The sequence below is a fragment of the Myotis yumanensis genome, unplaced genomic scaffold, assembly GCF_028538775.1.
Source record: "Myotis yumanensis isolate MYYU_CA2020_CCGP unplaced genomic scaffold, mMyoYum1.0.hap1 SCAF_5, whole genome shotgun sequence".
Lineage (NCBI taxonomy): Eukaryota > Metazoa > Chordata > Mammalia > Chiroptera > Vespertilionidae > Myotis > Myotis yumanensis.
In genome coordinates, this window is record NW_027223756.1 from 94645529 (window position 1) to 94671193 (window position 25665).

Sequence of the window (25665 nt, forward strand, 5' to 3'; positions counted from 1 at the left end):
GCGTGTGCACTGTCACGGCGGGGGCGGCCCGCCGACCGCCGACCTCCAGGAAAGGAAGTGCAGTGGGTTGGGTTTAAACATCTGAAGGAAGGTGGTCGAGCCGCGGTAAACGGCGATCCACCGGGGCCATCCGAGGGCCTCTGGCGCCCCTTAGCGGGACTGCGGTTCCACTATCCGAAACCACAAGGTGGAGGCATTATCATTTTCCTCCATAAAATGCTCCCACAAACCACGGCTCGAGGGTGCGCTCTACGCACCTGCACGCTACGCAGGCGCAAAGCTTTTCTTTCCTCACAAAGACGGCGGGGGGTCAGGCCACGCAAATAGAGTCATCATTCCGCTTCTAGGCGCAGAGGGGGCGGGGCCACGCATGCGCCGTGAGGACGTGTGAGACTTATTTCACGCGGGGAGATGGTGACGTAATGACAGAGGAGGCGGTGGTCAAAGAACGGAAGCCGGGAGGGAACGAGGGCCAAAGGGGACCCGGGCCAGGCTAGTGTTCGGAGTCTTGGCGGGGCTGGGGTTCCGATGTGGTCCCCGGAGCGGGAGGCCGAAGTCCCGGCCGGGGGAGACCCGGCGGGCCTACTGCCCCCCGAGTGGGAGGAGGACGAGGAGCGCATGTCTTTCCTGTTCTCCGCCTTCAAAAGGAGTCGCGAGGTGAACAGCACCGACTGGGACAGCAAGATGGGCTTCTGGGCGCCGTTGGTGCTGAGCCACAGCCGCCGCCAGGGGGTGGTGCGCCTGCGACTGCGGGACTTGCAGGAGGCCTTCCAGCGCAAGGGTAGCGTCCCGCTGGGGCTGGCCACGGTGCTGCAGGACCTGCTGCGGTGAGGGCGGGCCGGGGCCGGGGCCGGGGCCGGGGCCTGGGCTGGGGGCGGCTCCCGAGGGCAGGGGTCCGCGGGTTCCCCGACGGCGCACGCACCGCGCCCAGCCGGGGTCTGCCTCAGAGCAGCCTCCGTGTTGGTTCATAGGCGAAGGAAGAGGACGACCAGGCGCCCGGGGTAGGGGTGTCCGGGGGAGATGAAGACGGGTCTGGGGATGGTCCGATTAGAGGCGATCCCGCCGGTAAGCGGAGGAGCCCCCCTGGCGGAGGTGGCGGGATCTGTCTGGACCGGAACCCGGTTCTGGGGTTATTTCCTAGGGCCTCCCACATGTCATCACCCTGGAACAGGTCAGGGAGGTTTACTGAAGGAAGGAAGGTCAGAGGTAAGAAGGGGGCCGTGCTGGGGAAGAGGCCAGGTTGTAGGGATCTTGCCAACAGCCCCAAGCACAAGCCTTGCGCCTGGCCTATGTTGGCTTGTCCTTGGCGCAGGCTGTTTGGAGCAAAGTGCCTGCCGGATGCTGAGGGCCTTGCTGAATGTCCCGGCGCTCTGAGGAGGTCCTGTAGGTGCAGGTGCAGGGTTTTGGGTACCCGAGGCCATAACATGGGTACCTAACAGATGAATAGCGCTTCAGTGTGCAGATACTTCGCATAGACCGTTTCCTCTGACCTCCTCAGCAGTCCCGTGGACAAGATGGAACTACCCTCAGCAGTCAGAAAAAAAACAGCCTCAGACAGACCGAACACGTACTGGGGGTTATTCAGCGGCTTAGAGATAATGCCAGGACCGGACCCTCGTCCTCTGATTCTCAACCATTTGCACGTCACATTGTATGTATCATCCTGAGAGCAGCCTCGCCAGCCCCGTGCCTGCCTCCCTCAGTGAATGAAGAAGTCCGTCAACTTTGCGATGCTTTTAGCTTGCTGTTCTTCCTGATTCCAGAGTCTCCCGTCTCCCCAGCGCCTCCCCATTGGCTGACGTGGATGGAACAAGCTATTCTGAAACGTCTCTTTTCTGAGCAAGTGTGCTGTGGACAGAGTTTCAGTTCATGCCCGAAGTGGGGTGCAGGGGAGACGGTAGCTGAAGAGGTCACTGAGGGACAGGACCGGTCTGGGCTTCCTTATTGCAGCTGGACCATCCCCTACCACTGCAGATGCAGAGTCCTTTAATTCCTCAGTTTCTCCTTTCCTGACTGCTGGCACTCTGCTGACACTTCCTGGTGTTTGACGGCATCTGGAACCTGAAGAATTTCGGAGGAAGATATGCTCCTCGGAAGCAGCATAGCACAGTAGTTTAACAGCTTTGCTTGAGGGCCAATGGCCTGGCCTCAAATCCTTGTTCTGCCACTTGCTAAATTATGCGACAATGGGTAAATTCTCTGACCTCGGACACATTGTGTGCTTAGTTTGACCCTCGGACACATTTAAGGCTTAGTTTGACCAATTATAAAATGGTGATGATTATTGTGCCTAGGTTTATTGGGAGGATTTAAAGAGATATTCCTTGCATAGTCCTTAGCATGGTGACTAGCCCATGGTAAGCATCAGTAAATGTAGCTACTACTACCAGTACCATGAAATACTTGTCTTCTCTCCCCTCTACTCTGGGAACAGCAGAAAATCCTTTCTCTGAATTCTTTGTATTCTTATGACTTGCATTTCATAGTGATCCATTACTGTTGTTTTCATTTTTATCATTTTTGAGCTCCATTTGAGCTTCTGTTTTGGAGCCAAATTATAGTCTAGATTTGACCTCTCCACCTTCTCAGCCCCTCCGTTTTCTCACTAGCTAAAATGAGCTGTGAGGCTGAGAGCCGGAGCATAAACATAGTAGCTGCTCATCGTAGCTGGCACAGGGTAGCTGCCTACTAAATGGTGTTGATGGTCATGACAGATTCCTCATTTGGGGTCAGGGGTATGTGGGGACTGGAATGGGACATTGCGTTACGCCTACTGTATGCCCTTTTCTTTCTTTGCAGTCGCGGGGAGCTGCAGCGGGAGTCAGACTTCATGGCTAGTGTAGACAGCAGCTGGATCTCCTGGGGGGTCGGAGTCTTCCTGCTGAAGCCCCTCAAGTGGACTCTTTCCAACGTGCTCGGGGATAATAAGGTTCCTGCCGAGGAGGTGCTCGTGGCTGTGGAGCTGCTTAAGGTGGGTGCTCGGAAGGGAGGGCTGGGTGTCCTCTGGTGTGCTGACGGCTCCTCCACACCCCTTTAGGCATCACTAGAAGAAGAACATAGTTTTTTACATGGTGATGGGCAGTAACTGAGTTCACCTAACCTCCCTTATTCCGTACTTTATTCTGTAGCATTGTTTAGTTGTTAGTTGGACTGCTACATCTCAAAGGTGATTCTCTGTCTAGGAATTGTCACTAACATACAGTTGATTATTTTCTGTATTTGTACAGATTCGTGATAAGCTAACAGTTTAGAAAATGCTTTGCCTCCTGTAGTTTACTGACAAGCATTTCCTGAGGACCTTGTGACTGTCAGCTTTGCTTCCCACAAATCAGCAAACTAGGTTCAGATTTTCTCTTCTCTGGCTATAACCTTCCCCATTCCAGCTTACTACAGGCCTTACAGGTCACCAGGCCCTGATCCCGTCCTGCTCTCCTGGTCAGTCAGCCTCCTGGCCTGTTTCCCTACCCAGCCTAGAGCATGCAGCTATGCCTGCTTCCCTCCTTGTACCCTCAGCTCCTTTGCCGCTCTCCCGGTCCACAACAGTGGCACCAGCAAATCCACCATCTTAGCTCAACCCCACAGTCTCCATCCCTGCCAGAGAAAGTCACCCTATCACCAAAATTGGGTTCCTTTCACAGTCCTGGGCTTTAGGAGGACCCTAGAGCCACTCTGCAGCCTGGTTTTCTTGTCCTGGCCCAGCCCCTCACACGCTCCCTCCATTCTCTGCCCTCTCCGCTATCTGCAGACACTTGATGGAGAAGGTAGACTCTCCTGCGTCAGCGCCGTCAGTGTTCCGTTTACTGCCTTCACTGTAACCTCCTCTAAGCCCTTCCTCCTGGGCGAGCCCAGAGGTGAAGTGCCCTTCCTCTCTTCCACTGGGTTCTTGAGTCTGCCCCTACACTGCTTGCCCCTGGCCCATCAATTAGCCCTCGATCTGTATATTCCATCTCCCTCTCTTTGGTGCTCACCGCCTTCAGCCTCTAAACCCACTCAACTCCTGTGTGGGACCTGGGCCGCTGCCTAGTTCCTGCTCTGTCTCCTTCTTGTCCAAGCTTTGTCATCACCACTTCCTCGCCTCCCACACTCTCTTTGACCTAGTGCCCACCTGCTTCAGCCCTACCGCTCCACCAAAACTGCTGTGGACAAGATTAGAGTAACCTTTGAGTGACAGAGAGAGGTAGGGAGGGGGAGGAAGAGAGAGAGAATACAGGTGCCTGAACTGTGTACTTTGCAGAAGCATACTGCAGACAGTAGCTATATTTGAAACTGCAGACCAAACCCAACATCGGGGTCCTTGCATAGCCGTGGAGGCTTCCACACAGCTGGATGCAGCTCAGAGTCCCTTCCCCTGCCCCAAGAGAAGCTCGTTTCTCCTCCTCTCAGCAGACCTCCAACCTCTCTGCCTCAGACTGAGAAGGAAGCCTCCAAAATCCACCACCTTTCCCAGCCCCCCAGGATTGTTGACTGAGCAGTACTTATTTTCTTCAGGGAGACACCTCTCTGCCCCACGGCACCCCGCCTCCTCCCTCATGGATATCCCCCGACCCACTGCTTAGCCAAGGCCCCAGAGAAGCTATAGGGTGGCTTGGGGGGTTCCGTGCCAAGCCCCCTTCCTCTGTGCAGTCTTACCTCAATATCTCCAACCTGGAGCAAAGGGAGACAGATCCATTTATCCCCACACGAGTCCAAAAACAAAGTTTGGACTCAGTCTTTTGAGAGCAAAGGCAGAGATGGACGTGGAAATGGAATTACATAGGTCTTCCAAGAACCACCTAATATTTGGCAGCAATGTAGTTTAATCCTATTTAGGTAGAAAAATAAATCTTCTAGCTCTGTAGGGGCATGGTCCTGTTATATCTATACCCAGTGTATGTCACTAAACAGAACATGTACTATTTAATCTCATTCTGCTTTCTAATATTTGGTGACTTCACTGTTTTCTCCTGGGATGGAGACTTACTTATCTCCTTGAAACTAAAGGGTCTTATCTGGATATTTTCTGAAAGAAAGAAAACCTACTTCTGAGGTAAATTGATTTTCTCAAGTCTAGTTATAGAAAGCAATCAGTCATTTTTTATTTGAAAAAAGTACAAAACGAAAAATGTGCTCATTGATTTTGCTATTTTAAAAAAGTATACAAAGAAATGAAAATTTCCTTTCTGTTCATCCCGTTTCTGTCTCTTTGGGTATGTTCCCTTCCCAGGTACGTGCACAGACGCGCTGGTGTGTGTGTGTGTGTGTGTGTGTGTGTGTGTGTGTGTGCGCGTGCGCGCGCTAACAGACATTTGTTATTGACCCTGTCTCACACTATTATATTACTTTACATTCTATTTTCTTGTTAGCATTCAGTACTTCCTGAAAATTTTTATCTACTTGTTTGTTTATTTATTGTCCTCTACCAGAAGAGAGCAGTTGCTGGGACCTTGGGAGCACAGTCAATGAATATTTGTTGAATAAATAAATGAATATGCACATACATACATATGTATGCACATATACTCCATTTTTTCCCAGAAGTAGAATCTTATTTTTTTTAATATATTTTATTGATTTTTTACAGAGAGGAAAGGAGAGGGATAGAGAGTTAGAAACATCGATGAGAGAGAAACATCGATTAGCTGCCTCCTGCACACTCCCTACTGGGGATGTGCCCGCAACCAAGGTACATGCCCTTGACCGAAATCGAACCCGGGACCCTTCAGTCCGCAGGCCGACGCTCTATCCACTGAGCCAAACCAGTTAGGGCTGGAATCTTATTTTATCTGTTGGTCTGAAACCTGCTTTTTGCTCTTTTCACTCTAATGTATCATGAGCATCTTTCCAGGTCCCTCCACAATATAGATTTACTGCATTCTTTTGGATGGCTGCATGATAAGCTATAAATATGCCACAATTTATGCAGTACTTACCACACGGATGGACAGTTAAGTCACTCCAATTTCTCTGTTACAAAAAAAAATATGTATTTGACAGCTTTCTCTGTACATCTATGTACTTCTTTTATTTTTATGAAATTGACTTCTGGAAATGTATATGTACATTTTACATTATAACAAATTGTCAAATTACTTTTCAGAAATTTGTACTAATTTGCACTTTCTTTAAGACTACATTAAGTGTCCAGTCTCCCCGCATTCTCCGTCAGTACTGGATAATATCAGTCTTATAAAATTTGCCAATTTGATGAACAAAAATGATACTTCATCAAATCAAAGGGTTTGAGCATCTTTTCAACTATCTATTAGCCATTTACATATCCCCTTCTGTGAATTGCCTATTTATATCCAGTTTTTATATTGGATTGTTAATCTTTTATATCAATTCATAGGAATTGTCTATGTATGATGTATATGTGTGTATGTGTATTTAGGTTTAGGGCTATAAATACTGTTTCTCAGTCTCTTGTTTGCTTTTTATTTTTATGTATGATGTCTTTACCATATAGAAATTTTCCTATTTCTGTAGTCAGATGTTTCCATTTTTTAAAAAATATATTTTTATTGATTTCAGAGAGGAAGGGAGAGGGAGAGAGAAATAGAAACATCAATAATGAGAGAGAATCATTGATTGGCTGCCTCCTGCACACCCCACACTGGGGATCGAGCCCGCAACCCAGGCATGTGCTCTGACCAGGAATGGAGCCATGACCTCATCATTCATAGGTCGACATTCAACCACCGAGCCACGCCAGCCAGGCTCAAATTTTTCTTTATGGCTACTGAATTTCTGGTCTTGCTTAGGAAGGCATCTTCTACTTTAACATTTTAAAAATATTTTCTTCAAATTATTTTACGCTTTCATTTTCTCCATTTAAAGTTCAATAATTTGGTATTTATTTTTGTATATGTGGTGAGGAAAAACTATTTTCTTCCAAATGGATAACCCGTTGTTTTAACATCACTCATTTAAAATGTTGTGTGCCATTTATCTATTTGTGTATTGATACCATCCTGTAACTTTATACTAAGTGTTGTTATCTGCTGGGGCAGTCAATCCGAGGAAAACTTTAGGTTGTATCTTAGTAGACTCTTCTGCTGCCTTTGACACTGCTGACCAGTCCTTAACATTTTCCATTTCCTTGACTTTGTTGTCATTATACCGTGGGTTCTCCTTGGTTCTTCCTGAGCAGTGTTTCTGGATCTCATTTGTGAGCTCCTTCATCTCTTAAATGTTGGTCTTCCTTCAGTCTATTACTTCACTCTATGAATTTCCTTGTGATTTTAATTACCTTCTATCTCCTGTTCGGGTATCTCCTTGAGCTTCAGATTTGTATATCCATTTATCTGCTATATAGGTTTTCTTGGATGTACCTCAGGCATCCTAAACTAACATATCCAACATAGAATGTTTTATCTTTCATTTAAAATGTGTTTTCTACTCCTGTATTCTTGCTGTTAACTAATAGAATCACATTGACCCAGTCACTCAAGCCAAAACCCAGGAGTCCTGCTAGACTTCACACCCAGTTACCGTGGCCTGCCAGCTTTATCTTCTAAATGTTATTTGAATCCATCCTTTCTCTGTCTCTGTTCAGTCCCTCATATCCTCTTGCTTAAATGTTTCCCCTTCCTCTAAGCCTAACTCCTACAACCCATCCTTTCCCAGTTGTCAGCTAGATCTCTGTTAGTCTAACCATGTCATTTCCCTTCACTGACTCCCCACCATCTGCCAAATGAAGGACAGCATAGGAGATACTACACTTGTACAAGATGGAAGAGCTTCTACTCTTTCCCCTTCCCATCTGACCTATAAATACCATGTTGACTCAGCCTTCGTGCCATTGCTCTTGATCACCCTTCTTCCTGAAATGCCCAGCCCATTTGCTTCACCTAGAAACTCACTCACCCTGCAACAACCATTTGTTGCCAAACGACCTCCTATATCAACCTCATCTGTATCAGAACTCTCCTCTCTCCTCCCAAATTCCTGGATATTCCCTCCCTATATTTTCACAGTGTTCTGTGAATACCTCAGCAAATATTTCTGGTGTGCAGAAGACTGAGAGAGTAATTTGCATGTTCCAGGAGGAACACAGGGGCATTATTTCTTGAAATCTTTATTTCTTAGACTTCTTGCAAAAACCCTGTCCTACCTCTTTGTCTCATATTCTCTCTTGAGAACAATAATGTTCTCATTTGCAGTATTGCCAGTTGGCATACAAAGGGACAGACCAACATTGGAAGGGAATGTAGAGGCCTTCAGTTTGTGAGCGGGATGCTGAGCACCAGTGAGACTGACTGGTTTGGGGTTGCACAGGCTGGGCTGAAACCAGGCATCAGCTGTCGTTCCTGGCCATTCCACCACACCGCACTGCTCATTCTTCCCTTGGGGAACCATGCGCCAGGGAGACACCTAAACATAAAGTCCCAGATGAGGTGCAAGCATAGCGCTGGCTTCCAGTATATCATGTACCTCATTTCATCCGTATTCACCAAACTCCTCCAGCGTTTAAAAAACACAAATCCTGTTTCTTTTCCAAAGCTGCCACTTTAGGGAAGACAGTATGGCACCCTCTGCTTTTGCCCTAAGTGATTGTTGTTTGGAAGCAGGGGGTCAGGGCTCACTGGCTTCTGTGGGTGGTGGTCAGGCCTGTGAGCATGTTTTGCTTTCCCTGCAGGAGAAGGCTGAGGAGGTGTATCGTCTGTATCAGAACTCCCCTCTCTCCTCCCACCCTGTGGTGGCCCTGTCGGAGCTGAGCACCCTCTGTGTGGGCCCCTGTCCCGACGAGAGGACCTTCTACTTGGTGTTGCTGCAGCTACAGAAAGAGAAGAGAGTCACAGTCCTCGAGCAGAATGGGGAAAAGGTATGGAGTTCAGCTGTTCACTCACTGACTCCCCGATGACTCATTGAGGATGTGCAGACATGCCACCAGCATTCCTGCCTGGGGATGTCTCAGCATTTGTGGGAGGGGCGGCAGTAATTTGTCCCTGTCCCTTAGATTGTAAAGTTTGCCCGGGGGCCACATGCCAAGGTCTCTCCTGTCAACGACGTAGATGTTGGGGTGTACCAGCTGATGCAGAGTGAACAGCTGCTCTCGCGCAAAGTGGAGTCCTTATCCCAGGAAGCAGAGAGGTAACTACCCCTGAGCCAAGTGCCCCAACCCACCCTGTTGCCCACAGCCAGCAAAGAATTGGTGTCTGTGAGCTCTTTAAAATAAAAGGGTTATCTTTTTTTTGTTTGTTTTTGTTAATTACAAAACTACTCACTGCACAGAATATCACAAAGGAGAAAAAATGAATTTTTAAGTCTTTCTCCAAAGATTATGACCAATTACATTATGTTTATGCTCTCCCACACCAGTATCCATTTACCCAATAATGAGGACTTGGATACAATAGTGAATGAGACAAGTCTCTGCCTTTGAGAGGTGTCTGAGGGACTCCTGCTCTTCCCCTCGCATGACCATGGCCGTACAAGGCATCTGTGCCACAGAACACTTCTCTAAAAAGTAGGATTTATAGACACTGGATTAAGATGTACTTGTTCACTCCATCTTACCTGGGAGAAACCCACGGGATGTGTCCAAAGTCGTCGTTGGTGTTAGATATCTATTTCCGAACTCCTGGCTCTCAGAGGCCTTGTTGGCATGCTCTCTCCCTCTGTGGGTTCTCGGGCTTATTTCTCAACTTGCAAGAGTTTGGCAGTGAGCTGTCGGGCATCATTTTTCTTGGTATTGGGTGGAATGTATGGATCTTCAGATCTGGAGGTACCTCCACCCCATCCTATGCATTGTCATCCCACTCTGTCCCTTTGCTTCATAGGTGTAAGGAAGAAGCCCGCCGAGCATGCCGAGCAGGAAAGAAGCAACTGGTAAGTTTTCTCTTTCCCCCCCAGCTGTGTACCTGCGCCCTGGGCTGTCAGTGACAGGTGCCTCAGCAGTCAGAGAGGGTAGCCCAGGCACCAAAGCTTATTTTACAAATGAGAGGGAAGGAGGCCTGGGATGATCTTAGCATCTGGGAACAGCTGTCTTCCTCTGGCCCTTCGTTCTGCCCAGTCTGACCAAGTCTCCATGCTCCCCTAGGCACTGAGGTCTCTCAAAGCCAAACAGCGGACGGAGAAGCGCATTGAGGCCCTGCATGCCAAGCTGGACACTGTTCAAGGCATCCTGGACCGGATCTATGCCTCCCAGACGGATCAGATGGTAGCCACTGCCCCGCTGCCCCAGCACTTGTCTGGTCCATCCGGCACCCTCCCATCCCCTTCCCTGCAGCTCTGCTGTTTGGAGGAGGCCTGGGTTCTTTAAGGATATGGCTGCCTGAGCCTCTTTTGTTGGGAAGCTTTGGCCCCAGGGGATGTGGGGTGAATCAAGCCTGGGTAGCAAAAAAACACCCAAGCTGTTCTTCGGAGATGAAACAATGTTAATCAGCTTAACAATAACCCACAACCTTCAGACCCCAAAGCTATCCTTTGGAGAGAAACAACATTGTATGAATTTGTCCAATGTTCTTCATTTGCACTAATAACTGCTTTCTCCTTAGGTTTTCAACGCTTATCAGGCTGGGGTAGGAGCCCTAAAACTCTCCATGAAGGATGTCACAGTGGAGAAGGCAGAGAGCCTCGTGGACCAGATTCAGGAGGTGCGGGAAGGCGCTGGGAGGGACTCTGCAGAAGGCAGTCCTGAGGGCAGATGGGACTCTCTCGTTTCCTCTTTCCCCAGGCTGGCCTCTCTCTCTTGTGAACTTGAGGAAGCCTTCCTTGATTTTCAGATGGGATAGCATTACTTTGCAACCCTGAACACTGAGACCCAAAGAGATCACTCAGAGTTCAAGGCCTGTGCTTTTCCCTTACAGCTGTGTGACACCCAGGATGAAGTTTCTCAGACTCTGGCTGGTGGGGTAACCAATGGCTTAGGTGAGTTGACACTGTGGTTCGTTCGTTCTTCCTTCCTAAGAGGACTTCATTCCCTTGTACTTGGGTAGGTTTGGTCATGGATCTGCCTTCCTGGTGCAGGCAGGGCTCTCCTTCCCTGCCCTCTCCCTGGGGCTTATTCACAGGCTTCTCGGGAGGAGTTGTCAGTTCCTCCCGCTGTGCTCCAGCGCCCCTTACTGACTAGGCTTCTGACTGGAAGATGCTTCTTCACAGGCAGGAGGAAACAGGGTCAGTTCTGTGGAGTTAGCAAAATACACCTTCTTTTTTAAAAATATGTTTTATTGATTTTAGAGAGAGAGGAAGGGAGAGGGAGAGAGAGAAACGCTGATTGGCTGCCTCCTGCATGCCCCTACTGGGGATCGAGCCGACAATCGACATGTGCCCCGCCTGACAGGGAATTTAACAAACGGCCTCTTGATGCATGGGATGACACTCAGCCCATTGAGCCACACCAGCCAGCCACATGATTTTTTTCTTTTACCTGCAAGGAGGCCTGGACTTTTTTTTAAAGCCTCACCACCCCAAGGATATATTTAGAAAGAAGAAGGAAGAGAGAGAGAGAGAGAGAGAGAGAGAGAGAGAGAGAGAGAGAAACATCGATGTAAGAGAGAAGTATCGATCAGTTGCCTCTTGCATGCGCCCCAATCAGGGACCAAACCCACAGCCTTTTGGTATACAGGACGATGCTCCAATCAACTGAGCCACCCAGCCAGAGCAGGCTTGGACTTCCTTGGTAAAGCTGAGCTGAGTTGTGCTGATCTCAGTCCTTGACTCCTAAAGGCATTTTCTCCCTGAACAGTATATGTCCTCATATTGTCGTTTCTTTCCAGATTTTGACAATGAGGAACTAGAGAAGGAATTGGACATCCTTCTTCAGGATACCACCAAAGAACCTTTGGATCTGCCCGACAACCCCCATGAGTTGTTTTATACCAACAGTGTGCCTATCCCTAGGATCTCGGACGCTGAACTTGAAGCTGAACTTGAGAAACTGTCCTTATCAGATGGAGGTATGGAGCTGTATTCCCAGGGCTGCTGGTGGGCCTGGGGCCCTCTGGCTGACCAGAGCCACACAGGGTTGATGAGTCCCAGCCCAGTTACTTAGTTGCCAGGGTCCCAGAGCCCGGTGAGGGAGCTGCGGGTTTCTTGTGTGTATTAGGACTCAGTGCCTTCACACTGGGATGCTTCCATCTTAAAGGTCTTCCTGGTATCATGTTCATCATTTTTTCTCCTTGCAGGTTTGGTCCCAAGCAGGAAATCTCCAAAAAGGCAATTGGAACCGACTCTCTAAGCCATTGTTTGACCCTCAAGTGAAGGACCTTCCTATAAAAGAGAGACCGGCTTGTATGTGTGTACATAGTTATTTAAATGGAAACCCTCAGAGGAGGAAGGAGAGCCGCTCTGATTTATCTGGATGCTGCCATGTACTACAGGACAGATCGTTTCTGGATGCGTGCTCCAGAGGCCTGCTCCCAGCTGGCTGTGGACCTGCCCTGTCATCTTTATAGTGCCACAATTTATACAGTTCTGTGTTTGCCCTGTCGTCTCTCATAGCCTGCAGTTCTTGCCGTTGGCTCAGTTAGGTTTGTCTTTACCCACCAATGGAGGTGAAAGTTTTGCAGCTTTGCTAAATCAAAATCAGTCTTCTCCCCCCACCCCCACTGTTTCTTAGAGGAATGTATTCTGTCTGTAAGGTCAGTTAAGGAACTTGATCCAATCCCACTCTTCTTTCATTGGTAAAGAGAAGAATGAGAATCAAACAGCTGCCACTTTATGCAGAAACATACAGTGTAAAAGGTTCTTTTCTAGGGTCATTTGTCAAATTCTCCAGGTGTTCAGAAAAAGAGGTCACCCTGAGTGGCTGAGAAGCATGACATGTGGAGGGAGCTTGTGTGGTGGTGGTCGCTGTTGCCTCTTCTAAGCAGGAGAAGATCTGACTGGAGAAAGGGTTATTCTTGGACTTTTGAACTTGAAAGGGAGAAACCCAGGTGTCCAAATCCCGTATGCTTTTTTAAAGTGGCATAATCTGCCTTGCCCCATCATGGAATAATTTGAGACACATATATCAGAACAAGCCACACAACAACACACCTCCCCTCCTTGAGCCCGGCATAACAACAGGTTCTGTGAATTTCAGTAGCATTTTGCTCTGTGCCCACTGCTCAGGGCAGGGGACCTAAGCCAGGCTGTGCAATAGAAGCAGAAGATCAGGGCCTTCTGTTGGATCTGCTACGTGCCTCCCAGTCCTGCTCTCCACCTGTCCCTGCCTCCTCAAGCCCCATCTTCCTACTCCTTTGATGAATGGGGGAGGATGGCGTAGTGGGACAGACAGGAGGGAGTCTGAATGCTGTGGCAACAGGGAGAAGAGGAGGACAGCCACACTGCCACTTTGCTGCCACCATGCAAGTCCTGCCTGGAGCCGCTCCTGGCCCCCCATCTAAGGTGGTGTGGGCGAGGGGAAGAGTTTGCCCCAGGCCAGGAGCTCAAATCACCTTTCAACAAATGTCTCTCCCACTGGACCTGGGTCAACTGAAATGTAGGGAGGGAAGAGATACAATCACTATTTTTTCTTTTTTATCTGGTAAATAATTAAAAGAAAAAACCCAAGTGCTTGTCCTTGTCCCTTCTTTAGGTTGCATAAAGTTCCATGTTCTTTCATGCCTCTCCACCCCCACCTCCAACATTCATACCCACATGGCTTTCACGTGGGGCTACAGGAGAAGTGAGCAGCTTCATAGCGTGAGTGCTGAGCTTCTTTGAAAGCCGGCCAGTCTCACTGGTGGTTCTCACATGCTGTTCTACATCCATTGAATAGCCTTGGTTACAGGAGTGTGCCATCATTTAGTTTTTCTTTTTCTTTGCCTGTTTGTTTAAATGACCCAATTACCTTTGACCATGGGATCCTACCATATTGCAGTCTGGCACCAATATTTACTCAGTGCCTGCTACATGCCTGGTATTCATTACCTCCTGGGGTGAGGAGGAGGAATGGGCTTTGAGACTGAGTGCAGAGCTAGGAACAGGCTAGAAGGTCTACCACAACACTAGGTTCACAGCTCTAGATAAGTCAGCAGGTGAACCAAGCAGGAAAAGGCATTGGGAAAGCCCAGAGCACAAATAGTTTGAACAGAGAAAAGTGAAGATAGTCCAGGCTCTCACAGAGGCTCCGGGAAATAGGGACACTACCCCCCAACACAGTACCCCTACCCCCAGGTTACCCCCTTCCCCACTGAAAGCCGTATGGCATATCTACTATTTTACCCACTTTTTAAAAAATTGAACTATAACAGACATAGAAAAGTGTGTCTTCCAGCTTTATCCTTCTTCAAGGTTGTCTTGGCTGCTCTCTCTCTTTTTAATCTGCACCTGATGACATGCGTATTGATTTTTTAGAGAGAGGGGAAAGGAAAGGGGTGGGGGAGAGAGGAACATAGATGTGAGAAACATCAATCGGTTGTCTTCCCATATGTGCCTCTACCAGGGATTGAGCCCATAACCTAGGTATGTGCCCTGTCTGGGAATTGAACCTGTAATCTTTCCATGTAAGGGATGATGCTCCAACCAACTGAGCCACACTGGCCATAGGAAGCTATCTGCCAACTCAAAGCAGTGACACACACCAACTACTGACCACTGACCACCATATGGTTATGTAAGCTTTCAATGGCACATTTTTGTTCCTTATCTTTGTAATAAGCCTTGTACTTGGAAGTACATTCAGGGAACTCTGGGATGCAGTGGGATGCCACACATTTGTTTTGAAAGAAAGTTCTTAAGGGTTCAGAATCATTAAAGCTCATTTTAGGTATAGTTCATTCTCCAACCCTTATAATAATACACATTCCCTGTTTAGACAGTTGATTCAAAATCTGCCAGGATAACATAATACTTGTAAATACAGAAGAAACAGAGCATGAATTACAGTAATTAAGTCATTCTATGTGACCAATTGGAGTTTTACTTGTGTTTAAAATTTAAACCAGTGAAAATGTACATAGTATTTGGTATAATATTTTGGTTTCATAAGTGAAAATTTAGTTCATGAGTGCAATAATTTACTGAATTTGAATGAATTATTTTACATTTTTATTGATGTTTAGGGAGAAAGGGAGAGAAAGGGAGAGACATCAATGTGATAGCGAAATATCAATCAGCTGTCTCCTACACACCCTCTACCCTGGCATGTGCCCTGGGAATAGAACCAGCAAACTTTTGGTGCATGGGATGATGTCCAACCAACTGAGCCACACTGGCCAGGGCTAAAATTTATTTTTTTAGTAGTGTAAATTGTTAAGCTAAAGGAAAAATCAAGATAGTAATAATGATTATTACTGACTACTTTTTTACTATTACCAAAAATAATTTTGTTGTATAGAGAAGGAAGATATTGAAAAATAATCCACTACCCAGGTGCCAAATACGCTAGTTATGACACAAATACTCAATATGTCACCTTTGAATATAAATACATAAGGACAAAGGTTACTACCTCATGGGGTGATTTCTAGCCTTTCAATGTGAGAACTTAATAAGGGGAAAAAAGTCAGTTTCTTCTGCCCACACAGAGGAACTTGAATGCCAGCCTGAGGAATATATCAGGTGAAATGTGACAGTCTCATATTAAATTCACTCATGGCTCTATCTTATTGTCACAGAAATGACCTCATTTGTGGTGTTTTATTATACTATTTTCTTAAGTATTTTCTCTTTTTAAAGATATATTTTTATTGACTTCAGAGAGGAAGGGAGAGGGAGATAGAAACATCAATGATGAGAGAGAATCATTGATTGGCTGACTCCTGCATGCTCTGTACTGGGGATCAAGCCCACAACCCGGGCAAGTACCCTTGACTGGAATCGAACCTGGGACCCTTCAGTCTACAGACTAATGCTCTATCCACTGAGCCAAACCAGCTAGGGCAGTACCTCAGTATTTAGATATGGGGACTTTAAAGTAGCGATTAATTATACTGAGGTCATTACTGTGGACCCTAACCCAACATGGCTGTTGTTCTTATAAGAAAAGGAAATCTAGACATACAAAGAGACACGAGGTGTGCACGTGCAGAGAGGAACAACCATGTGAAGAGTCAGCAAGAGGGTGGCCATCTGAAAGCCAAGCGGAGAAGCCTCAGAAGAAACCAATCCTGCCAACACCTTGATCTTGGACTTCCAGCCTCCAGAGCTGTGAGACTGAATTTCTGTTGTTTAAGCTGCCCAGCCTGCCTACTTTGTTATGGCATTCCTAGTGTTATAGGCGCCAGAAACACCAGAAAAAGGTGTTATTAGACAGCCCCTGAGTGTGAGGGAGAGGGCTTCCCCCGCCTCACTTCTTGTCAGTCTCATGAAAAGGAATTCAAATGAGTGACAGACAGCACCATTGTAAAGTGAGTTTACTAAAGAAATAAAGCAGGTAAATTTATTAAAGGGGCAAGGCAAGCAAATCTATCAAAATACATCTGGCTAATGAAGCACAGACTCTGAGGAGCATTGCCTGGTAGAGGTTTAACCTTTTATACTTTTCTGCTTGTAGGTTTTAAAGTTCCTTTGCCAGATAACTTGGTACAGACTAGATCTCAAGGTCTCCCTTTTAGTGTGTGTGTGTGTGTGTGTGTGTGTGTGTGTGTGTGTCTTTCCAGAATTTATGAGAAGCATCTGGCAATTTCATTTTGACAAGCCCCAAGACTGCTGGCTTCTCTGCTTAAGCAGTGAGATAAAAACTTCCTCTTCACTTCCCCCTTCCAAAAAAACGGCTGACTTCTTTGTTTAGTTGGTGAGACAAACTCTCCCTTCTTTCCTTCCTTTTCCCCCCTGCCCTGCCTTAGCAGCTCCAGGGTGATTTAAGCTCTGTATTCTTTGGTTAGGGAGGACAGACATTAGCCTTTCGTTCTAAAGTGTCCTTATATGGGGAAAATTAGATCTTGCTGCAAACTGGCTGCAAGCTGCCCAAACTGTTTGGCCTTGTTTAATTTTCTTGTCTCCGTTTCCCTATTCCTCCTGCCCTGAAATTTTCCTGGCTTCTTCTTATCCTACTACACTAGCAAACTATACATCAGGGGGGCATTTGTTTGAACCAAGGGTTTCACAGCTTAAGATCTGTTGGGAAATTACTGGAATAGAGGACAGAACACGATTTGAGATCATCCCCCTGAATTTGAAAGTAGCAGATCAACCTACCATCTATTGAATGCAGGTAGCCCAATTTTATGTTTGTAAAATGGGGGTGAAAACCAATAGTTCTAGTGATTGCAATAGGAACAACATGGAAATGTATGGAAAGGGCTAGGCCCCAATAAATGAGGATGCTGAGCCCAGAATTCCCCAGGACCTCCTGCTGGGGAAACGCTGCCTTAAGTCATGTAAATGAAATCCTGCTCCACTGGGGAGGGCTGGAAGTCTGTGGAGTTTGCAATTAAGGGGGTATCATTTTTTAAATGTTTGCTGAACTGTTAATTTTAAAAGGTTTTGCTGAATTTGCCCAACCAAATTGAATGATTTGGGAAAACAAAAAATAGGTGTATTCTCTCTGTTTATAAAAATAACATACATTTATACTTATACTAGAGGTCTGGTGCACAAAATTCATGTATGGGGCATGTGTGTCCCTCAGCCTGGCCTGCACCCTCTCCAATCTAGGACCCCTCGGGGGGATCGGGCCTAAACTGGCAGTCGGACATCCCTCTCACAATCCAGGACCGCTGGCTCCTAACCGCTCACCTGCCCGCATGCCTGATCCCCCTAACTGCCTCTGCCTCCCTGCCTTATCGCCCCCAGCTGCCCTCCCCTGCTGGCCTGATATCACCCCTAACTGCTTGCTCCCCCTTGTCAGCCTGATCTCACCCCTAACTGCTTGCTCCCCTGCTGGCCTGATTGCCCCAACTGCCTCTGCCTCAGCCCTCACCACTGTGGCTTTGTCTGGAAGGAAGTCGGATGTCCAAAAGATGTCTGGTCGAACCGGCCTAATTAGCATATTACCCTTTTATTAGTATAGATTATAGAACTAGAGGCCTGATGCATGAAATTTGTGTAAGGGTAGACCTTCACAGCCCCAGCTGCCTCAGCCCTTACAGTCCCGGCTTCGTCCGGAAGGTCATCCTGATGATTGTTTTGCTGTTTGGCCGTTCGGTTAATTTGCATATTACCCTTTTATTATTATAGATTACATATATTCTATACATATATTACAGAAAATTGGTATGAGAAGTCCAGAAGTCTAAAGGAAAGAACTACTCATAATAAAACCCAGAGACAATCACTGCCTACAATTTAGTGTGTTTTCTTCCAATATTTTTTTCTGTTGTCTTTCTTTAGAGGAGATCAATGTTGTTCCTCTGAACTTTTTAACACAGGCATGTCCTATGCCACTACAAAGTCTTAATCTCCATCTTTCTTTCCTCATGCCCCTTAGAGCCACTGCAGCAGAATCTGAGGTGGCACTTGAACTGGGCATTTGGGCTTGCAGGTGAGTATGCAAACATCTACAAAGCCATATCACCATGGAGTCCCTGCAAGGCACTGTAAGGAGTTGCAGGAGTTTGGAGGCTGAGATGAGGACAAGCCTGAGCCCGGCAGTCCATCTTCCAGACTGATACTACATCTGGGTTCCCTGACTCTGGCCCTTTAAGGAAGCTGGAACTCTGGGCAAGCCTGATGCAGCGGTCTCCGGTCTCCTAGAAACAACAAACACAATAGAGATTGGGGGGTGGAGTTGGGGAGGGAGACCCACCTCAGCAGCTCTTGGCACACCAGAAGCCAATCAGGTAGAGCAGGGACTGGGGGTGGATTTCTCGTTCCTTTCTTCCTCTGGCCTCTTCACCTCATCAAATTTCCAAACATTTTTTATTTCTATTTCTTTTTTCTCTCTTCCTTTCTTTCTCTTATTTATTTTTATTTTTTGTTTAATTGCTTTTTCTAGTGCCTCTAAGAAAAAAAAATGGTGAATAATAGAGGTGTTAGCAGATATCTCAGTCTTGTCCTGAAATTAATGTAGTACCTCTAGTTTTTCTCTGTTAAGTTTGATGTAATGTTTTGAGTATTTTATTTAGATCCTTAAATGAATTTTCATAGAGTTGTTCCAGATGTGAGTTTGGTAAATGACATTTTGCTTTTTGAATCAATTTTAGTGGTTGTAATATATTAGAATTTATCCCATTTATGGTTTTGCCACAAAAGTTTATTTTTCTTTTTAAATATTTTTTATTGTTGATAGTACTATAGGTATCTCATGCGCCCCCCCCCCCAACACTTGCACACAAGTTTTTTTTAGTGTTACTTCTATCACCTCATTTTGTTTGTTTGTTTTTAAGCTCTTCTTTTTTCTTTTGTAATATTTTGTTATGTGGTACTTGTTTATAAACCAACTACAGGCCCTGTGCATGAAATTCGTGCACTTGGGAGAGTGCCTCAGCCCAGCCTGCATCCCTCTCGCAGCCCGGGAGCCCTCAGCAGGGGAGTGGGCCTAAGCCGTCAGTTGGATATCCTTAGTGCTGCCACAGAGGTGGAAGAGGCTCCTGCCACCACCGCTACATTCACCAGTTGTGAGCCCAGCTTCTGGCTGAGCGGCGCTCCACCTGTGGGAGCACACTGACCACCAGGGGGCAGCTCCTGTGTTGAGTGTCTGCCCCTGGGTGGTCAGTGCACGTCATAGCGGTTGTTCCGCAGTTCGTTCGATTTGCATATTAGCCTTTTATTGTATGGGATATCCCACAGTTCTGTCAGTTACTTGGAAAAAGAATGCCTGCTGACATTGTCACAATTTTATGCCCCCCCCCCCCTTTTTTTGTCTTCCACACTTTAGAATGCATTCTGGTTTCTGTCCTAATCTGTTATGATTTTTTAAAATGCTTTTGTTTTTGCATTCTGTAGCCCTCCTGTCAAGAAATATATTTGTATGCCATTTTGTTGCTGTTATTGTTTCAGTTAATTAAACGTGTAAGCAAATTGAATGCTCATCATGAAGCTTTTTCTCTCATGACATCCCAGTTTGTGAGTCATTTAGTTTGAGTCATCTTTCGGTTGTCTGGATTATGCTTTCTCGTAACTTCCCAGGAAGGAAATGAATGTCAAAACATAACTTAGAAACATTTGGGGAGTTATAACTCTCAAGTACACCAAGGAGACAGTCATTAGAGTCTTATCAATGAACAAAGTTTAAAAGGGGGGCGGGGTGTGGAGGGAAGGATTTATATAAGAAAGTGGGAAGAGGGAAGAGGGGGAAAAGGCACCAGTGTAGGAAGAGTGAATTTTGGTTTGTGATTAGCTGGAAGCTGTCAAAGAGAAAACAATTAAGTCATTAGAGAAAACAATTTCAGTTAATTGTGGATTTCCCAAGAAGTCTTGAGATTGAAGCTGTGCCAGACTTGACCGGCTGCCTGTCAACAGTGCCTGCCAGCGTCCTCCGGGCCCTCGACCTCAGGCAGGCCACGATCGTTCCATCTCCTCAGCAGAATTTCTGTGAGCTAGACTTTCACAGTCGCTGCAGGTTTGAAAACAGCTTCCTGTTACCATTTCAGTTTATAGGGTTTTCTAGCATTAAGATTTTCCCTTTACAATTCTCCAGGTATTATTCACTTTACTTCTGGCATATGAGTGGCAAGGGAAATCTACAAATCATTTTTTTAAATGCTGTATTCTCTTTAAGTCTCTTTAAGTGCAAAGACTTTCCCAACATGTCACCTAGAGGTCATTTCACCCACTGCTCTGTGTGGCCGCCAGTCTCTCATCTCTTTCTTCAGCAATGGTGAGGCAGATACCCTTTCCAAGGGGACGGGAAATCCATGGTGTGTTGCCTTTCCAATTACAAAAATGTTGGAAAGTGGGATGGCAAAGCTGTTGCCATTGGCATCTTTCACATGAACTATGTCAAAAGAACCAGGATGCCTCTCTCTGTTGGTGATCATGCCAATTCTTCCCAGGTTAACACCTCCGGTCACCATACACAGGTTACCAGTGTCAAACTTGATGGAATCAATAATTCTGCCAGGCTCCAAATCCATCTGAATGGTGCCGTTCACCCTGAGGGGGGGTGAACATCATGGTGCAAGCATCATGGGTTAGCACATGAGGGATTCCTTTTGTGCCACAAAGATCTCACTCACTTTGCACAACTTGTACTTGGCCTCCTCAGGTGTAATGCGATGAATAGCAAACTGGCCCTTCATTTCATAGGTCAGGCAGAAATTCTCTCCAGTCTTGTCAGTGCTGATGGCATCCATAAAACCAGCAGGGTAGGTTACATCGGTTTGGACCTTGCTATTGTGTTGGGGTCCAACCCCAGCAGGTCCAGGGGTTCCCAAAGGTGTGGACGGAGTCGGTGAAGAAGGAATTACACGGAGACAGTGTTCAGTTGATCAGCAGCCTAGCCAGGTTCTCTAGCCAGGTTCTCTCTCTATTCTCCTGTTACATCTGTATTTATACCATTTGATTTTAATTCTATACATTCTATTCCAAAGGTTAGGGCATTTGTTATCTCTATTCCAAGGTCACTACTCTACTGTTCTGTTAAGCTACAAGGAAGTAACTGAAGGAGATTATCCTAAGTAAAGATTATGTAGCTTAAGCATGATTGTTCATAGTTAAGGTGATTAACTACCCACCTGGCACTTAGTTAAGGGGTTTTACTGATTTATTCCCTTCCTTAGTCCTGTTAATCCCTAACTCCAGGGAAAAATCCCCACCTGGGGAAACAACCTTTCTCTGAGAGGTGACTTTGGTTAAAACATATAGCACTAAGAAGGGGAGCAAACATATTAAGAACAGTATGCCACATACGCCAGGTCCCTTGAAACATATGTTGTGCAGATGTTTCTTCCCTGCAGCGACTGTGTCAAGCAGCAAGGATGGACCGGCTTCCGGCACTATCGATCTTAATAAACTGCTGCATGCAGATCTTTACTTTATCACCTGTTAGAGCAGACTTAGGTCTGTCCCTTAAGAAAATGATGAGAGGGAGACATTCTCTCAACTCATGGGGACTGGTAGATGGCCGAGGAGCAAATACATCGGTCAGTTTATCCAGCATCCAATGCTTTGGAGCCGCTACACACTTTAGATGCTTCTTGGGACCAGGAGCCATGGCTGCACTAGGCAAAGAAAGAGCTCTACAAACCATTTGATTTTCCCCTTTGCATTCCACCTAAATCATTATAGGGTGTGTATTTTTTCAATGCCCAGAGAAAATAATTTTACCATGATCTGTATCAGCCATTTTTTTCCCTATTTATCTGTGTATCTATCAATCTAGACAGAAAGAAACACAGTAAACCACTTTAATCTACTAGTATACTAGTAGATTCACATTTTTCTGTGTTTCAACAAAATAGTCTTGCATTTTAATTCGTTTTCTGTTCCAGTAGCTTTGTTCTCTTCCTTGGGTAAACTAATTATTTATATGTGAGATCTCCAATGCAGGAGGCATCCTGTAATGGGGTGACCCGTGGACACGACCACCAGGACTCAGATCAAAATTTAGGAGCCTTTATTAAGCTGGCCAGCGACTACAGTTACAACACCCTGCCGAAGCAGAGGCTGAACTGCAGTGCCGACTACAGGAGTTACATTTTATTATTAAATTCTGTGGAGGCCCAGAGAAAAATGTGTCTTTCAAATTCTGGGCCCCCAATATGGAGGTAACTCTCTTTATTTATACTTTTTCCAGTCCTTTGTCTCACAAATTTGGAATGAGACTTCCGGGCCTTCTGAGAAAGAAGGCCTGCGTGCTGGGAAGGGGCCATGTCAGTACCTTCCTATCTATGTGTTCTAGGACAGCATGCCCCGCCTGGCCGAAGCGCCAGATATGCAGCACAGCACAATCCATATTCATATTTTCTTTAATGGCTTTAATCTCTTTGGCTTTTTCTTTGAATTTTTTTCTCTCTTTTTTTTTTATTGCTTAAAGTATTACAAAGAGTATTACATATGTCTCCTTTTTTTTTTCCCTCCTTTGACAATCCCCCCGCCTCCCCTACCCCCCAGTGTCTTATGTCCATTGGTTATGCTTATATGCATGCATACAAGTCCTTCGGTTGATCTCTTACCCCCACCCTCCTGCCCCCTAACCCTCCCCGGCCTTTTGCTGCAGTTTGACAATCTGTTTGAGGCAGCTCTGCCTCTGTATCTATTACTGTTCAAAAGTTTGTAATGGTCTTTATTATCCATAAATGGGTGAGATCATGTGGTATTTTTCCTTCATTGACTGGTTTATTTCACTTAGCATAATGCTCTCCAGTTCCATCCATGCTGTTGCAAATGGTAAGAGTTCCTTCTTTTTTACAGCAGCATAGTATTCCATCGTGTGGATGTACCACAGTTTTCTAATCCATTCATCTGCTGATGGGCACTTTGGCTGTTTCCAACTCTTAGATTATGGTGAATTGTGCTACTATGAACATAGGGGTGCATATATCCTTTCTGGTTGGTGTTTCTGGTTTCTTGGGATGTATTCCTAGAAGTGAGATCACTGGGTCAAATGGGAGTTCCATTTTTAGTTTTTTGAGGAAACTCCATACTGTCTTCCGTAGTGGCTGCAGCAGTCTGCATTCCCACCAGCAGTGCACGAGTGTTCCTTTTTCTCCACATCCTCTCCAGCACTTGTCATTTGTTGATTTGTTGATGATGGCCATTCTGACAGGTGTGAGATGGTACCTCATTGTTGTTTTGATTTGCATCTCTCGGATGATTAGTGACTTTGAGCATGTTTTCATATGTCTCTTGGCTTTCTGAATGTCCTCTTTTGAAAGGTGTCTATTTAGGTCCTTTGCCCATTTTTTGATTGGATTGTTCATCTTCCTTTTGTTGAGTTTTCTTTGAATTTTATGTAGTTTTGTGTAGAGGTTACATGTCTGAGAGTGGCTTTTCATTCACAAAAGATTTCTTATAATTATTTAAATTTAAGTTATATTAGTTTGTGAAATCACACATTTTAATATCCAGTTTTCATAGTTTTAAATTTCAATTTATAGATATTATAATTTTATTTCTATATCTAATATATTTTATAAAAAATGAAAACAACTTTTATAGACTAAAAATGACAGAACAAATTTATTTTCTTTAAACGTTTGGTTCTAGTTTTACTCATATTTATTATTATTAAACATTTCATCACTTATAAATTTGATACATTTGATTTTCTTTTTTATTAATTGCAAATTTTTATTAAGCATGTTGTAAAGTCACATGCAATTATAAGAAATAATACAACCCGGTTTGGCTTGGTGGATAGAGCATCAAGACCCGTGGACTGAAAGGTCCCGGGTTCGATTCTAGTCAAGGGCACGTACCTTGGTTGCAGATTCCCCGGCCCGGGTCAGGGTGCGTGCAGGAGGCAACCAATCGATGTGTCTCTCTCACATTGATGTTTCTCTCTGTCTCTCCCTCTCCCTCTGTCTAAATATCTTCTTGTGAGGATTAACAACAGCAAAAATAATAATAATACAGAGAAATTTCATGTACCCTTTACTCAGTTTCACCCAATGGTAATATCTTGCAAGCTACCAGTATAGTACAATATCACAACCAAAACACTGACATTAATACACTCGACCAATCTTTTTCAGATTTTCTGTTTTACTTATTCTTGTGTATTTAATTTAGTTATATAATATAACTTTATTACATGTGTAATTCCTGTATCCAATACCATGGTTAAGATATAAAACACAGGGATTCCTACTCTAGTTCTTCTGGTTACACCTATGTTCCTTTCACCTTCTCTCCCCTTTTCACCACTTCAGCCATTTATCTAAAAGTTTCTAAAAGTTTGCCTTTACACAAAGTTTATATAAATGAAATATACTAAGTAACTTTTTAGGATTTTTTTCACTAAGTTTGCAAATGTATGGGCAAAGTTGTTCACTTTATTTCCTATGACACTTTTGATGTCCGTAGAGTCTGTGGTGATATCTCCTGTTTCATACCTGATATTGGTAATTTGTATCTTCTCCCCCCCCCATTTTTATTAGAGGCTTATCAATTTTATTTATATTTTCAAAGTACCAGCTCTTTGTGTTACTGATTTTCTGTTATTTTTCTGTTTCTAATTTCATTGATTTCTACCCTTGTTTTGTATTTCCTTCCTTTCTGCTTGGTTTTGGGTTTATTTCATTCTTCTTTTTCTTTTTGGTTTGATATGTTTCCATTTTTCCTAACGTATGCATCTTGTGCTATAAACTTCCCTCTCAGCACTGCTTGCCTATGTCCCACAAATTTGGATATGTTCTAATAATTACCATTCCATTCAGTGCATTTTTTTCATTTCATTTGGGATTTCCTCTTTAACTCATGAATTAGTTAAAAGTGTGTTGTTTAATTTCCAAATGTTTGGAGACTTTCCCGTTATCTTTCTGTTATTTATCTCCAGTTTGATTCCATTGGGGTCAGAGAACAAACACACTATATGATTTCAGTTGTTTTAAATTTGTTGAGGTTTGTTTTATGTTCTAGGATATGTCCTATCTTGGACTATGTTCCATGGGTGTTTAAAAAGAAGGCATGTTCTGCTGTTGTTGGGTGGAGTGTTCTATACATGTCAATTAGATACAATTGATTAATGCTGTTGTTCAGTTCCATATCCTTGATGATTTTCTGTCAAGTTTTACTGATTATTGAGAGAGAGAGAGAGAGATCAAACTTTCTACCTACAATTGTGGCTTTATTTATCCTTTTAGTTCTATGAGTTTTTGCTTTACATATTTTGCAGTTCTTTTGTTTTGTGCTTACGCATTTAGAATTGCTATGTCTTCTTAATGAATTGAGCCTTTCATCATTATATAATGTCCTTCTCAGTCTCAGGTAATT

The 25665-nt window shown here is 45.0% G+C and overlaps 1 protein-coding gene and 1 pseudogene across 2 annotated transcripts; one reads left to right on the plus strand and one right to left on the minus strand.

Moving 5' to 3' along the window:
* Positions 1 to 440: 440 nt before the first annotated feature.
* Positions 441 to 12257, plus strand: CHMP7 (charged multivesicular body protein 7). Of its 2 annotated transcripts, none has more exons than XM_070416593.1 (10): positions 441 to 827; positions 2800 to 2971; positions 8618 to 8803; positions 8939 to 9072; positions 9762 to 9810; positions 10022 to 10141; positions 10479 to 10577; positions 10791 to 10851; positions 11700 to 11879; positions 12108 to 12257. In XM_070416593.1, exons 1-10 carry the CDS (start codon positions 529 to 531, stop codon positions 12158 to 12160), a joined length of 1353 nt encoding a protein of 450 aa, XP_070272694.1. In that variant the 5' UTR covers positions 441 to 528; the 3' UTR covers positions 12161 to 12257. The 2 variants fall into 2 exon arrangements, with proteins under 2 accessions (XP_070272694.1, XP_070272695.1); XM_070416594.1 differs by having other exon boundaries at positions 603 to 657.
* Positions 12258 to 20556: 8299 nt separating this feature from the next.
* On the minus strand, positions 20557 to 21943 carry LOC139009966 (small ribosomal subunit protein eS4, X isoform-like; annotated as a pseudogene).
* Between the last annotated feature and the right edge of the window lie 3722 nt (positions 21944 to 25665).